This window comes from Pipistrellus kuhlii, unplaced genomic scaffold, assembly GCF_014108245.1.
Source record: "Pipistrellus kuhlii isolate mPipKuh1 unplaced genomic scaffold, mPipKuh1.p scaffold_m20_p_14, whole genome shotgun sequence".
Classification (NCBI taxonomy): Eukaryota; Metazoa; Chordata; class Mammalia; order Chiroptera; family Vespertilionidae; genus Pipistrellus; species Pipistrellus kuhlii.
In genome coordinates, this window is record NW_023425449.1 from 6,778,962 (window position 1) to 6,793,569 (window position 14,608).

A 14,608-nucleotide genomic window follows, 5' to 3' on the forward strand; every position below is an offset into this window, starting at 1 on the left:
CTATATATGTAGATTATTATTTCCATTGTCATTCGTTTTGAATTTAATTTTTACCAATGAATCTATTTTTTAAAAAGTCCTCGAATAATTCTGACTTAGCTGAATAGAGTAGAAGGTGAGCTGGATAGAAGCATTCCCACCAAAACAGAATCAATATATTTCTCCTGGTTAAGAAAGAAAGCAAGAAAGCAAGAAAGCAAGCAAGCAAGCAAGCAAGCAAGCAAGAAAGAAAGAAAGGTTAATAGGTAGAACATTCCAATTTTAAGATCTCTTCCATAATTTTTTTCTTTTAAAAAAAAAATTTATTGATTTTTTACAGAGAGGAAGGGAGAGGGACAGAGTTAGAAACATCCATGAGAGAGAAAACATCAACCAGCTGCCTCCTGCGGGCACATTCCCCACTGGAAATATGCCCGCAATCAAGGTACATGCCCCTGACCAGAATCAAACCTGGGACCCTTCAGTCTGCAGGCTGATGACCTATCCACTGAACCAGACCTGTCTCTGCATAAATTTTTTTCTTTATAGAAAATTAGAACATGCGTCCATTTATCTGCTGATGAACTTGAATGGAACACAAAATGAGTATGTACTGAAAAACTAGCCACACTTAGAGACATCCGGCTCTTTTTAAAGGGGATGTGTGCTCATGGCTGAGATGTGATACTGGATACTCAGAATTAAAGGGGCTTTTTTGCCACTGAAATTTTTTTGTTTTAGTGATTTCGACAGTGTTATGCAAATTGCATGTAATTCTTAGGTACTCTGCCTTCAAAACAGGTTTGAGAATGCTTGAAATGAGCTCTGAAACCTTCCTGCTCTCCCTCTCCCTGCTCTCCCTCCCATCTCCTCCTCCCACTCTCCACCTGTTAATCTCTCTCTCCCCCAACTTCCTCCTCCATTTCCCCTCTCCAGCCCCACCAACTCTCTCTATCCCTGCTCAGATAAGTAACATCCTCGAGGTAGACCGAAAAGCTAAATCTCTGTACCCCTTAGGAGTAATTTGATCTGTTTCGAAAAAGTAGGAAAAATAATATTTAAAATGGGATCTTCCCTCCAAGAGGCCTTATAATACTTTACAATTCACAGTGCATCATTAATTTATTTGATCTTTTTTTTTTTTTTATCAATTCTGGGAGAAACTATGCTCTTTATCAACTTCCAACCATTAAACAAACAAAACACACACACACACACACACACACAGACAGACAGATGAATAAGTAAAGGCTTGGAAGGGTTAAGATAATTCCCAGGATCCTTCAAGTAGAAAAATAAAAACTATGAGACTGGTTTACAATAACAGAGTAAAAATAAATAAATAAATAAATAAATAAATAAATAAATAAAAATAAAGTAAACTCAGCAATAGAAAGGAATAAACGATTGATATATGCAACAATTTGGTTGTTCCTCCAGGGAATTATGCTGAGTAAGGGGGAGGAGGGAATGAGCCAACACCAAGAGGTTAAATACTCTGTGATTTCCATTTAGATAACATTTTTGAAATGATGAAATTTTAGACACACAATAGTGATTGTTAGAGGTTAAGTATGGTGGAAGGAGGGGAGGCAGGAAGAAAGTGGGTATGGTTATAATAAAGCAACAGAGAGGATGTGTATGGTAATGGAATTGTCCAGCATCTACACTTTGATGGTGGATACATCTTTAACAAGCAACAGAAGTGTAAACACACACACACACACACACACACACAAATGAGAACAAGCAGAACTGAAGAAATCTGAATAATAGATTCCACCAATGTCAACATCCTGGCTGTGACATTGTACTATAGTTTTGCACAATAATACCAGAGGAAGAAACTGGGTAAAGGGTATAATTTCTCTTTTAATGTCTTACAACTGCACGTGAATCTGTAATTATCTCAAAAAAAGTTTCAATTGGACAAACAGTGAATAAGTCAGGGTGTCTCTGGCTCCTGGTTCTTGCCTGTGTCTTATTTACCGCCCGGGCGGGTAATGGGGAAGAGATGTGGCCTTGTTCCTGGGATGGCACGTTTGACTCAATGCCCTTGGAGTAAGTGAGATGGGGTGTATCCAAATTTGATTCCGGAAGGTATTATTACATCAGGCTAAAAGAATAGGTTTCTCCAGAATAATTAAACTCCCCGAGTGCTTCATGCACTGAGAGCCAGGACACCCTACATTTTATTTTATTTCTTTTTAAAATATTTTTATTGATTTTTTTACAGATTGGAAGGGAGAGAGATAGAGAACTAGAAATGTCGATGAGAGAGAAACATGGACCAGCTGTCTCTTGCACACCCCATACCGGGGATGTGCCTGCAACCAACGTACATGCCCCTGACCGGAATCGAACCCGGGACCTTTCAGTCCGCAGACTGAGGCTCTACCACTGAGCCAAACCGGTTTCGGCAACGCCCTCCATTTTATATGGAGCATCCCAACATTTTTATTTTTCCGAGCCCACAGTTCCAGCACATACCCTGAGTTCCCTTCCCCTGACTTTGTGGGCTCAGCTTCTGACGGGCCAGGGTTTAAGGCTGGGAAGGAAGGGAGCAGCAACAGAGCCTTCGATCTGGTGGCCGGGCAATTGGAGTTGCTTGTGGGAATGGCCAAGTTCTCTAAGTGTTTGTGACAGCACTGGAAACGAAGGGTCTGTGGAGGATGCTCACCCACTCCACACCGCAGTCTTGGCTCTCCCCTTCCCTCCTTCTGTTCTCCTCCTGCCGCTCACCTTTACCTGCCTCTCTCTCCATTCTCTCACCCCACCTTCTTTCCAGTCTCTTCCTCTTGATTTTTATTTTTCTTCTTTTTGCTACATTGTTCTACGATGGCCACATTATAATCAATACACAATTTTATTTTACTTTAATATATTTTATTGATTTTGTACAGAGAGGAAGGGAGAGAGATACGAGAGTTAGAAACATCGATGAGAGAGAGTCATCGATCAGCTGCCTCTTGCACACCCGCTACTGGGGATGTGCCCGCAACCACGGTACATGCCCTTGACCGGAATACACAATTTTAAAGTATTAACAAAAAAATAGCCCAGTGGTTGAGCGTTGACCTAAGAACCAGAAGGTCACCATTCATTTCCAGGTCAGGGCACATGCCTGGGCTGCACGCTTGATCCCCAGGGTGAAGTGTGCAGGAGGCAGCGGATCACTGATGTTTCTACCTCTTCCTCTCTCTGAAATCAATTTAAAAATTTTTAAAAAAATATATATTTTATTGATGTTTAATTTAATTTTACAGAGAGGAAGGGAGAGGGATAGAGAATTAGAAACATCGATGAGAGAGAAACATCATCGATCAGCTGTATGCAACCAAGGTACATGCCCTTGACCGGAATCGAACCTGGGACCCTTCAGTCCACAGGCTGATGCTCTACCCACTGAGCCAAACCTGTTAGGGCTGAAATCAATAAATTTTTTTTTTTTTTTTAAATAGACAGTCACTAACGCCCGGCGTGGCTGTCGCTGTGAGGTCACAGAGCTGCAACTCCGTCCAGCGCGGTCTCTCTCCACCAGGAACCGCCTGCTGCTGCGGGAGCGCGGTCCTGGGGGCAAGAAAACCTGCGTTCCTTCCGGGCTCCACCACTAACCTGCCACTTGACCTCGAGCAGCGTGTTTCCTCACCTCGGGAAGAAAAGGAAAGGACTCCGGTTTCCCCATCGAAAGTCACTTTCTGTTTTGTCTGAGGCTAGAGAAACAAGTCTTTCAGGCCGGGGCGGGGGATGCTGGACGAAGATGGGCAGATCTCGATGGAGAGGGAGAAGTGAGGTCACGTCACTTGGCATCTTTCCTGGAGGCTCGGTCTTCTGACGGGTCAGGGAGTCATCATCAAACCGTGTGTCATCCTCCCAAGGCGGCTATGCAGGCCAACACTGTCACTGTCCTGACCCGTTCATGGCTAGCAAGGGCTTTGGTGCGGGACCACAGAGAGGGCAGTTAGTCAGGAGAGGAGGAGGGAGCTGACCAGGGCAGAATGGCTGTCACACCAGGAAGGGGGATGATTCCTTCCCTGCACCCGGGCAGAGGTGTGCATGGGTGACGTGAGGGCAGGGAGAAGGCTCTCGTTAGGGACTAAGTGAAGGACAGAAAACGTAAATAAGAGTGGAAAACGAAGAGAAATCGCTCTTCTCAAGACTGATTCCCATGGCAATAACAATACCCTATGTCTAAGTCCTAACAGGTTGGGTTCAAAGTAAAGGAGGAGTTTATCTTTGGGGAGGAATAGACAAAGGTTCACGGTGCTTAGTGCTTAGACCTGCATGTTCAAGGGTGTTATCTCATGTGATGGTCACGGCAGATTAAATCATCTATAGCCGAAACCGGTTTGGCTCAGCGTCGGCCTGCGGACTGAAAGGTCCCAGGTTCGATTCCGGTCAAGGGCATGTACCTTGGTTGTGGGCACATCCCCAGCAGGGGGTGTGCAAGAGGCAGCTGATGGATGATTCTCTCTCATCAACGTTTCTAACTCTCTATCCCTCTCTCTTCCTCTCTGTAAAAAAATCAATAAAATATATCTAAAAAAAATCATCTATACAATATCAATATCCCCATTTTATACCTGAGGACACTGAGGCTCGGGGAGGTTAAGTCACAAAGCGGCATGCTGGGCAGAACCAACTGGGCTCGTCTGAGTTCTTCTTAGCAGCTTCCGAGCCACCATTTATTCTGAAATCTGTAGCCTCGCCTTGCCACTGACCGTACCGTACACCAATGAGGGCTCGAAGAATGAAGCTTGGTCTTCATTTTGAGTCAGAATCCTGAATATGAATCTGCCCCTGCTACGTCTGTGCCTATGGGCAAGATACAAAACCTTAAACCTCAATATTAAAAAAAAAAAAAAAAAAATATATATATATATATATATATATATATATATATATATATTCTATTGATTTTTTACAGAAAGGAAGAGGGACAGAGTTAGAAACTGGAATTGAACCCAGGACCTTTCAGTCCACAGGTCGATGCTCGGTCCACTGAGCCAAACTGGTTTTGGCTTAAATCTCAATATTAATGTCTTTAAAGTGCCTCACCCCCCGATCTAAGGCCCAATAACTGTTCCATTCTTTCCCAACCTTAATTTCCTCTAACTGTTGACTTAACAGCATCCGATATGTCTTATATTTTTATTTTTGTTTAGAAAACTGATGATACTGTGATCTGGATTTGCTTCTTGGTGGCAGCCAATTAATAAAATTGATACTAGTAAGCACAGTGATGGTTTATCAAAATTTTAAAAAGAGAAATCCTGCCCTGGCTCGTTTGGCTCAGTGGATGGAGCGTTGGCCTGCACACTGAGGGGTCCCAGGTTCGATTCCGGTCAGGGGTACGTCCCTAGTGGGGAGTGTGCAAGAGGCAGCTGATTGATGTTTCTCTCTCATCGATGTTTCTGACTCTCCCTCTCTTTTTCTCCGTCAAAAATTAATAAAATATATTTAACAAAAAAAAAAAAAGAGAGAGAGAGAAATCTAACAGCTCTTTGCTGCCTTGTTTATGCACAGACAGGGACAGCTGTCCCGAAGAAGGCAGATCTTCCTGTTTCAGGAGGCTATTAGGAAAAATCATCCAATTAGAAGTAACAGAGAGGCTCCCAGCGGGTCTTCCCGTAAGCCACGTGAACTGGAAGGAATCTAACCTACTCAAATCTCAGTCTCGTCTGCAAAGTGAAGATAACACTTGCCCTGCCCTTCTTTTTAACAGATTTGAGTATCAAGTCGAATAGTGCATATGAAATCCTTGAATACTGCATAGTTCTATGATATTCAAACGCAAGTCGGCATTCTCACACATTTACTAGGGCCTGGTTTTTAAGCTCTTTCTAAAAATTGTCAACTGCCGGGACCGGTTTGGCTCAGTAGATAGAGCGTCAGCCTGCGGACTGAAAGGTCCCGGGTTCGATTCCGGGCAAGGGCATGTACCTTGGTTGCAGGCACATCCCCAGTGGGGGGTGTGCAAGAGGCAGCTGATCAATGATTCTCTCTCATCAATGTTTCTAACTCTCTGTCCCTCTCTCTTCCTCTCTGTAAGAAATCAATAAAATATATTTAAATAAAAAAAAAATAAAATAATAAAAAAAAAAAATTGTCAACTGGTGCCAACTCAAGGCCAACAGGAATCCCCACATGGTAGCCTCGTGAAGAAGGAAACTTGATTGGGTGCAAAACAGCTCAGTTGAATTACAGCCCAGTGCTACAGCAGGGCTGTGAGACAGCTCTGTGGCCAAGCAGCCCTGAGGCCAACTCCTCTCCCTCCAGACAGCTCTGTCCCATGCTGGTGGGTCCAAAAAAAACACACCAAAAAACAAAACAAAACATAACTGCCGGTAAACACTTTTTAGAGAAAAGGGAAAGTGCACGCTGAGAGAGGAGAGCTGGCTTATATAGACAAAGGTCCCCGCCCTTTCCCTGATTGGTCGGTCCTCATGCAAATGAAGACTCCAAATCCTCACAGTTTGATTGGTCAGAAAGGCACTGATTAAAATCGCTGCTCTCGAGTGGTAACTTTCCTGGTTTTCAGGTTTGTTTTAAGGAAAATGCTTTTTTTTTAATACGTGTCCTCTGCCCTTAAAGGGCACATTACCATCATTCCCACTTTTACAGGCGAGAAACTGAGTGCTTGGGAGGTTAGAAAACATACCCAAGGTCGCGAGGCAGTGTAAGTGCCAGGGCGGATTCATAAGCCCATACTTTGTCCTCAGACTGTCTGCCATAACTGCTATAATGAAAGCTCAGACCAGCAATTTGTTTAAATATGTAATGCACAGAGCAATTAATAGAAAACTACGAGGGGAGTGTATTTATTAATAGTTATCTTGACCATCACTTCTCCCTACCACCCCGCTTCAAAGAAGCTGGACTTGTCAGAGAATATAAAATGTGATCTCTCTTACAACTGCATCTAATACAAATAACAAAGAAACACCAGTGGCTTGTGGCAGCCTCACAATTTTACTTAAAGAAATTTAAAAAGCAAATATAACTTACATACCATAACATCCACCCTTTTGAAGACAGCTCAGTGTTGTTCTTTTTTTAATCTTTTTTTTTTTTAAATATATATATACATATTATTGATTTTTTTACAGAGAGGAAGGGAGAGGGATAGAGTTAGAAACATCGACGACTGAGACATCCATCAGCAGCCTCCTGCACACCACCCACTGGGGATGTGCCTGCAACCAAGGTACATGCCCTTGACCGGAATCGAACCCGGGACCAACGCTCTATCCACTGAGCCAAACCGGTTTTGGCAATACTGTTATCTTATTCTGGAAGTTGTAGAGGTGGTTTCCAGTGAAGACCATGGGTGAAGCGAACTCTCTTCTCAAGGTTCCTCTCAGCCACCTCAGACTGATTATTCTAATATGTATCGAATATGTGTTGAGTGCCCAGGGTATGTCAGGCTCTGTTCCAAGCCCTGGGAATGCCTTCCAGAACAGAACAAATCAAAACCCTCATCCTTGTAACCTAGCCGGGCAAATTAAAATTTAAATGAGAAGAATCAGACACCCAGGGCCTGACTTCCTTAAACAGGAAGCAGGCAAACCTCTGTGACAGGGGTGGGCGGGGGCCGAGATTGGATTCTAACGTGGACCGCCCTGCGGGATCCCCGGCCAGTGCGCCCATAATGAGGTTCAGTTTCTCCAAAGATCACCCCGCACGCCCGGGCCTGAGCGGGGGGCGAGGCAGCCCCCCCCCGAGCCTTGTGACCACCCTCTCAGCCCCACGTGCGGCGCGGCGGCACCTCCGGGCTGCGGGGCAGGCACCCGGTGCGCCCAGCCCGGCCCGCACGCCCACCGGGCGGCACCCCGGGCCCGGGGAGGGCCGAGCACCTGGGAACCGGCTCCTCCGGCGGCCGCACCCGCTGCAATGCAATCTGGGTGGTTTTTCCAGGTCCCTCCCTGCCCGCTCTGCGCCCGGCCTCCGCCCCAGCCCCCGCGGCGCCTGCGGGCCCCCGAGGTTGGGGGATTAGGCGGGGCCCGGCCGCGCTGGGAGCCAGCCGAGGGCTGCGGGGACCCTCTCGGATCCCGCACCCTGCAATCCGGGAGGCGGGAGCACACGCCGCAGCCTGAACTGCAGGCGAGCGTGGTCCCGAGGCACCTCGCCGGGCCGCCTGGCCCCGCAGCGCCGGCCTCCGCGCTCCCTGCACCCGGGAGGCCGCGTCCGCGCCGCAGCCTGGCAGCTAGGAGTTCCGTCCGGCTCCCACCCCCTCCGCCTCCCCCCCCCAACCCCGTCCGCCCTCCCTCCGCACCTCCATCCCTCCCCCTCCCCCCCTCCCCCCCGTCCGCCCTCCCTCCGCACCTCCATCCCTCCCCCTCCCCCCCTCCCCCCCGTCCGCCCTCCCTCCGCACCTCCATCCCTCCCCCTCCGCCTTCCCCCCCCAACCCCCCTCCCCATCCCTCCCCCTCCGCCCAACCCCATCCCCACCCCCTCCGCCCTCCCCACCCCCTCCGCCCTCCCCCCGAACCCCCATCCCCACCCCCTCCGCCCGCGCTCCCTCCCCGTCGGGACCCCGGGCCGCCAGCTCCCCGCACTCGCGTCCTGAAAGCCGGTTTCCTGTAGTGATCGCTGTGGGGTTCTTGACTTTTTATCACGACTATGAAGGGACAGGCACCTGGAAAGGTGCTAATAGCTTCAGGCGGAGTCGTGTTTCCCAAAACTAAGGTGACCAGACGACTCGATTTTTAACAATTTGTCCCGCGGCGTTTAAAAAAAAAAAATTCCCGACTTTTGGGAAAGATTCTTTAAAATCGTTTGGACTTTTTTTTTTTTTTTTTTTAAACGCCGCGGGACAAATTGTTAAAAATCGGGACGTCTGGTCACCTTCCCCAAAACAGATCCGATGGAAACCAAAGATTCCAGGAAACGCCCCCTCCAGCGCTTTCCTCCCCACAATGCCAGCGGGACGCACCGCACCGCCTGCCGCCCGACGTGGCCGGGCCGGAGCGGGGCGCCGGGCCCGGGTCCGAGGGGAGCGAGGGGCAGGGAGGCCGGCACGCGGGGCCTCCGGTGGCTGCACCTTAGTCAGGCTCAGGGCGAGCCCAGGGAGCCGGCCTGCTCGGCGGGAGGTGTGGGTCCGGGGTAAGGTGACCAGACGTCCCGATTTGGTCCCGCGGCGTTTAAAAAAGCCCCGATTTTTGGAACGCCGCGGGACCGATGGTTAGAAATCGGGACGTCTGGCCACCTCAGTCTGGAGGAAGCAGCCAGAACCTAGGAGACCTGGCCATTGAAGGAGAAAAGGCGTGTGTGTGGGGCGAGGATGGGGGGTCCATGGTGCCCGCACGTCCTGCCGGGGCCCCTGCCGCCCGGCGGAGCTCAGAGGCCGGTCGCCGGGACCCCGGGCTTCCCCTCCCGGAGGCGGGCAGCAGCGGGGTCCGGCCCCGCTGGAGGGTCCGGCCCCGCAGGTCCGCGGGGCCCGGGAAGGTCCGCTGTGCCCGGGAAGGCGCGCCGGGCTCGGGGAGCGGCTTCTCGGGGCGCGGCCGGGCCCCGCCACCGCCCGGCTGCCCGGGGCGGCCCCGCCCTCCCTCCCTCGGCGGACGCGCCCTCCCCGGGGCCCCGCGCCCCGCTTCCCCTCCGGCCCCTTCCGCCTCCCCGCGCCCCCCGCGCCGCTCCTCCTCCTCCCGGAGCCTAGAACCTCCGGCTTCGTTCCCCGCCAAACCCCTGCACCTCCCGGTTACCTCCAAAGGCGTGACCCCCGCGCCCTCTCCCCCTCACCCTGCTCCCTCCAGGCTCAGCCAGCCTCCGGGAGGCACAGCCTCTTCCCGCCCAGCGCGTCTCCCTCTCCCCCTCCCCCTCCCCCTCCCTCCCCGGCGCCCCTCTCCATTCATCCCGCCATTGTCTCCCCTCCGCCCCTCCCGCCGCCCTCCCCGCCGCTGCCACGTCGCGGTTTGAAGGAGCCAATGGGCGGCGCCGCCAGGTGCCTCTCACCTGCACCACGTGGGGGGCGGGGCGGGCAGGTAGGGCCTCCCCCCCAAACAGGGGCTTTCAGCCATTGCCGCCGCCCGGGTGCACCCGGCTCCGGCTCCGCGCGCCGCGGCAGGTCCCGGCGCCGCTCCCCCGCCCTCCGCCCGCCCCTCCCGCCCGCCCGCCCGCCCGCGGGGCTGAGCGCCGCCAGGTGTGGGCCGGGCGGCCGGAGCCGGAGGAGCAGCCGCAGCGGGAGGAGGAGGAGGAAGAGGAGCAGCAGCGGGAGGAGGAGGAGGAGGCGGAGGAGAGGAGGAGCAGGAGGAGGGGTGGGGGTGGGCGCACTTTGCTTTTTCCTTTCCGGAGAGGGGTTCCGCGCCGGCCCTGCCGCCCGTCCTCCCTTCCGCTCCTCCCGGCCCCCCTCCCCGCTCCCCACCTGCCGTCATGACGGCGTCCCCGGACTACCTGGTGGTGCTGTTCGGAATCACGGCGGGCGCCTCCGGGGCCAAGCTGGGCTCGGACGAGAAGGAGCTGATCCTGCTGCTGTGGAAGGTGGTGGACCTGGCCAACAAGAAGGTGCGCCCCCTCTCCCCCGGCCCCCGTGTCTGCCGTCGGCGGTCCGGGAGCCCCGCTCGGTAAACAAGCGCCCGGCGAGGCGGGGCCCAGGGCCGCAGGGGAGCCCCGTGCGGCGGCCCGCAGACCCGGAGCCGTTCGCGCCCCCGAACCCGGCGCAGGTGGGGAGGCGGGCGCCGCCGCGCAGGGCCCCCGCCGGCCGGAGGACCCCCGGGGGCCCCGGCGCCCGCTTCCGACCTGAGGATCCCCGGTGGGGGTGGGGAGGGCTGGGGTGGGGAGGCGGTGGAGGAGGTGGGGGGGAGCCGGGCCGACCTCTCCGCCTCCGGAGCAGCCGGCGGCACGTGAGCTTTGATTGGGCCGCGGGGACCCCCCGGAGGCGCCGGCCGCCCCCCGTGGGCGCGGGAAGGCGGGTGGGAAGGCGGTGGGGTGGGAAAGGCCCCCCACCTCGGAGAAGGGGGAAACCACTCCGCGGCTTCCCCTCCAGGTGGGCCCGCTGCACGAAGTGCTGGTGCGGCCGGAGCAGCCGGAGCTGACGGAGGAGTGCAAGGAGGAGACCCAGATCGACGCCGAGAGCCTGTCCGCGGCGCCGCAGCTGGACCAAGCGCTCCGGCAGGTGACAGCCCCCCGCCGCCCCCTACCCCGGCCGGCCGCCCCCCTACCCCGGCCGGCCGCCCCCCTACCCCCGGCCCGGCCGTCCCCCTACCCCCGGCCCCGCCGCCCCGGGTCCCCGGCCGGCCGCCCCCTACCCCCGGCCCGGCCGACCCCGCGCCGCCGCCCGGCACTCCCCGGGCGCAGTGACCGGCCGCGCGGGTGGGCATGACCCTTGGGGAGGGAGGAGGTCGTTGTTCCTCTCCTCCCGGGCCCTCAGGGTCTCGGCCACCATTCGGAGCTGCTTCCTGAGCCCCGTCCGGGGCCAGAGGCACCGGCTTCTCCCCATCGGGTGGGGGCGGAGGTGGATCCCAGCGCCCCATCCCGCGGCCCAGACCCCCGGGCGCCCCTGCCCTCCGCGGGGTTCGGGCCTGCGGCTCGGCCCCGGGTCCGGGGGCGCTGTGGGGTGGCCCCGGGGGGAGGCCTCTGAGCTCCCGGAGGCTCGGTTCCGGGTCCGCGATGGCTGCTGAGGGCTGGCAGGCCCAGGCGTGCCGGGCGGGCCGCCTCCCGGGCCCCGGGAAGGCGGAGGCGGAGGCAGCCCCTTCTGGGATTAATGGGGGTTACTTCGCCGGGGGACTGCGGCTCCGGGGTCTCGGCCTCGGAGGGGGAGGCGGGGCGAACACCTGGGCACAGGTGCTGCCCGCACCTCCTGGCCCGCTGCCCGTTAGCAAAGGGGAAGTCATCCTTTCTGAGCTGCGTTTCAGGAAGCGTGCTCCCCGGCTTTCCAGAGGTCTGTCTGCCCATCCACCACCCCCATTGCCCAACTGGCACCCTCCTGAAGCCCTAGCACATCCAACCATTAAAAACAAAAAAACAAAAAAGCAAAAAAGAAAGAAAGAAAGAAAGAAAGAAAGAAAGGGAACACCAGGGAATGATGTAATCGGAAGGCAATCTGCTGATGAAACGGGACTTCTTGATTTAAAAGTCTTGGATTTTCCGCAGACATAGCAAGGGGGTCCCTCGGAGGGTAGGAGGCATTGACTGAATTCCCCGGGGAAGCTTTCCCAGCTAAAGGGGGGCCGGACTGTGTGTGGGAGCCCTGTCTTCCTCAAGGTCCCCCCCACGCGGCGGCCCCTTTTCATAGGTAGTTGGATCGGCTCTGGTTATTATCGTCCGGGGGGGCCGCTTGGCCGAGTTTGCAGATCCTGCGTCCGTTGCATCCTGTGTCTTGTTCCTTTCAGTTTAACCAGTCTGTGAGCAATGAGCTCAATATCGGGGTGGGAACCTCTTTCTGCCTCTGCACGGACGGGCAGCTTCACGTGAGGCAGATCCTGCATCCGGAGGCTTCCAAGAAGGTACGAGTGCTGCTGGCTGGAGGGGTTTTGTTTTGTTTTGTTGTTTTTTAATGGTTTTGATTTTGAAGAGATGGATAAGGGGAGTCATTGTTTCAGTTGTTATTATGTTATGTGTGTTTTACCACAATGCGGAATTCACAACACTTTTCCTAGAGACGTTTGAGATTGCGGTCATTTTAGAGATAAAATTTGGCAAAATTTGGCGACTCAAAGGTATTTTTGTTTATGTGAAGCTTTTGAACCGCTGGACACTCTCCCTTTTCCAATGCATATTAGCTATGTTTCTGACACTGAAAAGTAGCTACAAGGAAGAGAGAACTGTATTGTAATACTCTGTAACATTCCCATCTACATGAAAATTGCTTTGTCTTAGGAAGGAAGGGGCAAAGGAAAAAAGTTCAATTAAACTTTGTAAGTTATAGTTCTCATAATGTCATTTAAAAGGTTGTACTTCAAAAGTAAGACTTTACCGTATAACCAGGAAAATGTTAATTGTGGTATACTGAGCTTTCTCTGACTTAAAGTAAATGTTCAAAACTGATTGGACCCCCTATCAAAATAATAGGGCCAGCCCCATCTTTCACCTTTGCTTATCTTTCCGATAATGGAAGAGAGTTTGGGGTGCGAAAAAGTACAGTCTTATTGTAGATATAACGTGATTTCTCTCCCATGGAAGAATGAGGGTTTGAGCATAGATAGCCACCCCAGGGTAGTCAATATTTGCTAATACAGTTCAGCTGGTCAACCTGATTAGCTTGAGCTCTAACTTGAAAGGATGGAAAGTAATATATTTTTAGGGAAACTGCATGAGGCAATTCTTGCAATGAAAGGTTTAGAATGACAGTTGATGTTGCAACTGAGTAGTCAGTGCAGATCTTTCTTTTTACTCCAGTGGGGGAGAGGGAAGAAATAACACGTCTAACGATGATTTTTAAAGTTTGAAGGAGAAACTTAAGTTCCTTTATCTTGAGGATTGAGAAAAGCACTCCCTTTGTAGCAGCCTTAGTAATTATTGGATTAAAGGGGGGAAGTATTTTTTGTTAATTAAATGCTAGACCAATTGCTATACCCTTGATCCAGAGAAAGACATATATGAGGATTCTTGCACTCCCCCCTCCCAACTCATGAGGAGGGATAAAGCTTAATCCTTTCCCTTTGGGGCTGAAGAAAAACAGCTGGTTTTCTTATTTTAGTTAGGCTGTTTTGGATATGGGAAAAACCTCCAGAGGAAAATCAGACATTTTCCCGAGTCACTTGTATTAGGATTTTGATTAAAGATAGCAGAAACAATTAATTTAGTATTATAAAACAATTTAGAATCCTAATGAACATTATTCTATTTGTTAAGGAAAAGTAGAGAAAATGGTAAAACAAAAAGTAAATAATCCTGCCACTGAGAATATATTAAAGTATTTTTCTCTATTATGAACATATTTGGATATATTCTTTCAGATTTTTGTAAGAAAGCTTCAATTTTACAAGGAGCATTCACACTGCACAAACTTTCTAGCCTACTTTATAATTCAACACAATATAAGTATTTTCTGTAAGCACTAAATAAAACACTCAGCATCTTAAATGGATGTAACTATTTAAACCGATATTTTATTGTTGAATATGGAAGTCATTGTCATTATAAATAACTTTTAAGTGAGCATTTTTTTAAAAATATATATTTTATTGATTTTGTACAGAGAGGAAGGGAGAGAGAGAGAGAGTCAGAAACATTGATGAGAAAGAGTCATCAATCAGCTGCCTCCCGCACACCCCCCACCGGGGATATGCCCGCAACCAAGGTACATGCCCCTGACCAGAATCGAACCCGGGACCCTTCAGTCCCCAAGCCGACGCTCCATCCATTGAGCCAAACCGGTCCCGGCAAGTGAGCATTTTTGTAAGCAATTGTGAGGATCCATGATTCTTTTGATAACTATTTTGAAAACTGGCCACGATACAGTGACAACCCTATTTCAAATACAGCATGAGCAGGTTACATGTAATAGAATCCAAAAAGGGAAATTTATATAGAGACACTCATTATTGCATAAATGTTATGGGTTGCAAACATTAAAAAGTCTTTATTTCGTTGACTTTCTAATGTACAAATGAGAAATTCCCAGTAAGTAAACACAATGAGAGGTCTTGAACTTTTAAAGAAAAATCTAAGTTCAGTTTTAGAAAATCTCCAA

At 51.7% G+C, this 14,608-nt stretch overlaps 1 protein-coding gene across 9 annotated transcripts in view; it reads left to right on the forward strand.

The window, feature by feature from the left end:
• Positions 1-10,296: 10,296 nt before the first annotated feature.
• ESRP1 (epithelial splicing regulatory protein 1) overlaps positions 10,297-14,608 on the forward strand; it is a 50,141-nt gene continuing 45,829 nt past the window's right edge. For 5 of the 9 annotated variants that reach the window (XM_036436534.2, XM_036436538.2, XM_036436540.2 and 2 more), the window contains exons 1-3: positions 10,297-10,479; positions 10,961-11,089; positions 12,306-12,419. In XM_036436534.2, coding sequence (XP_036292427.1) covers positions 10,348-10,479; positions 10,961-11,089; positions 12,306-12,419 — 375 coding nt within the window. In that variant the 5' untranslated portion in view covers positions 10,297-10,347. The remainder of the gene's footprint in view (positions 10,480-10,960; positions 11,090-12,305; positions 12,420-14,608) is intronic. The other 4 variants (XM_036436542.2, XM_036436536.2, XM_036436537.2 and 1 more) reach the window with 1 other exon arrangement.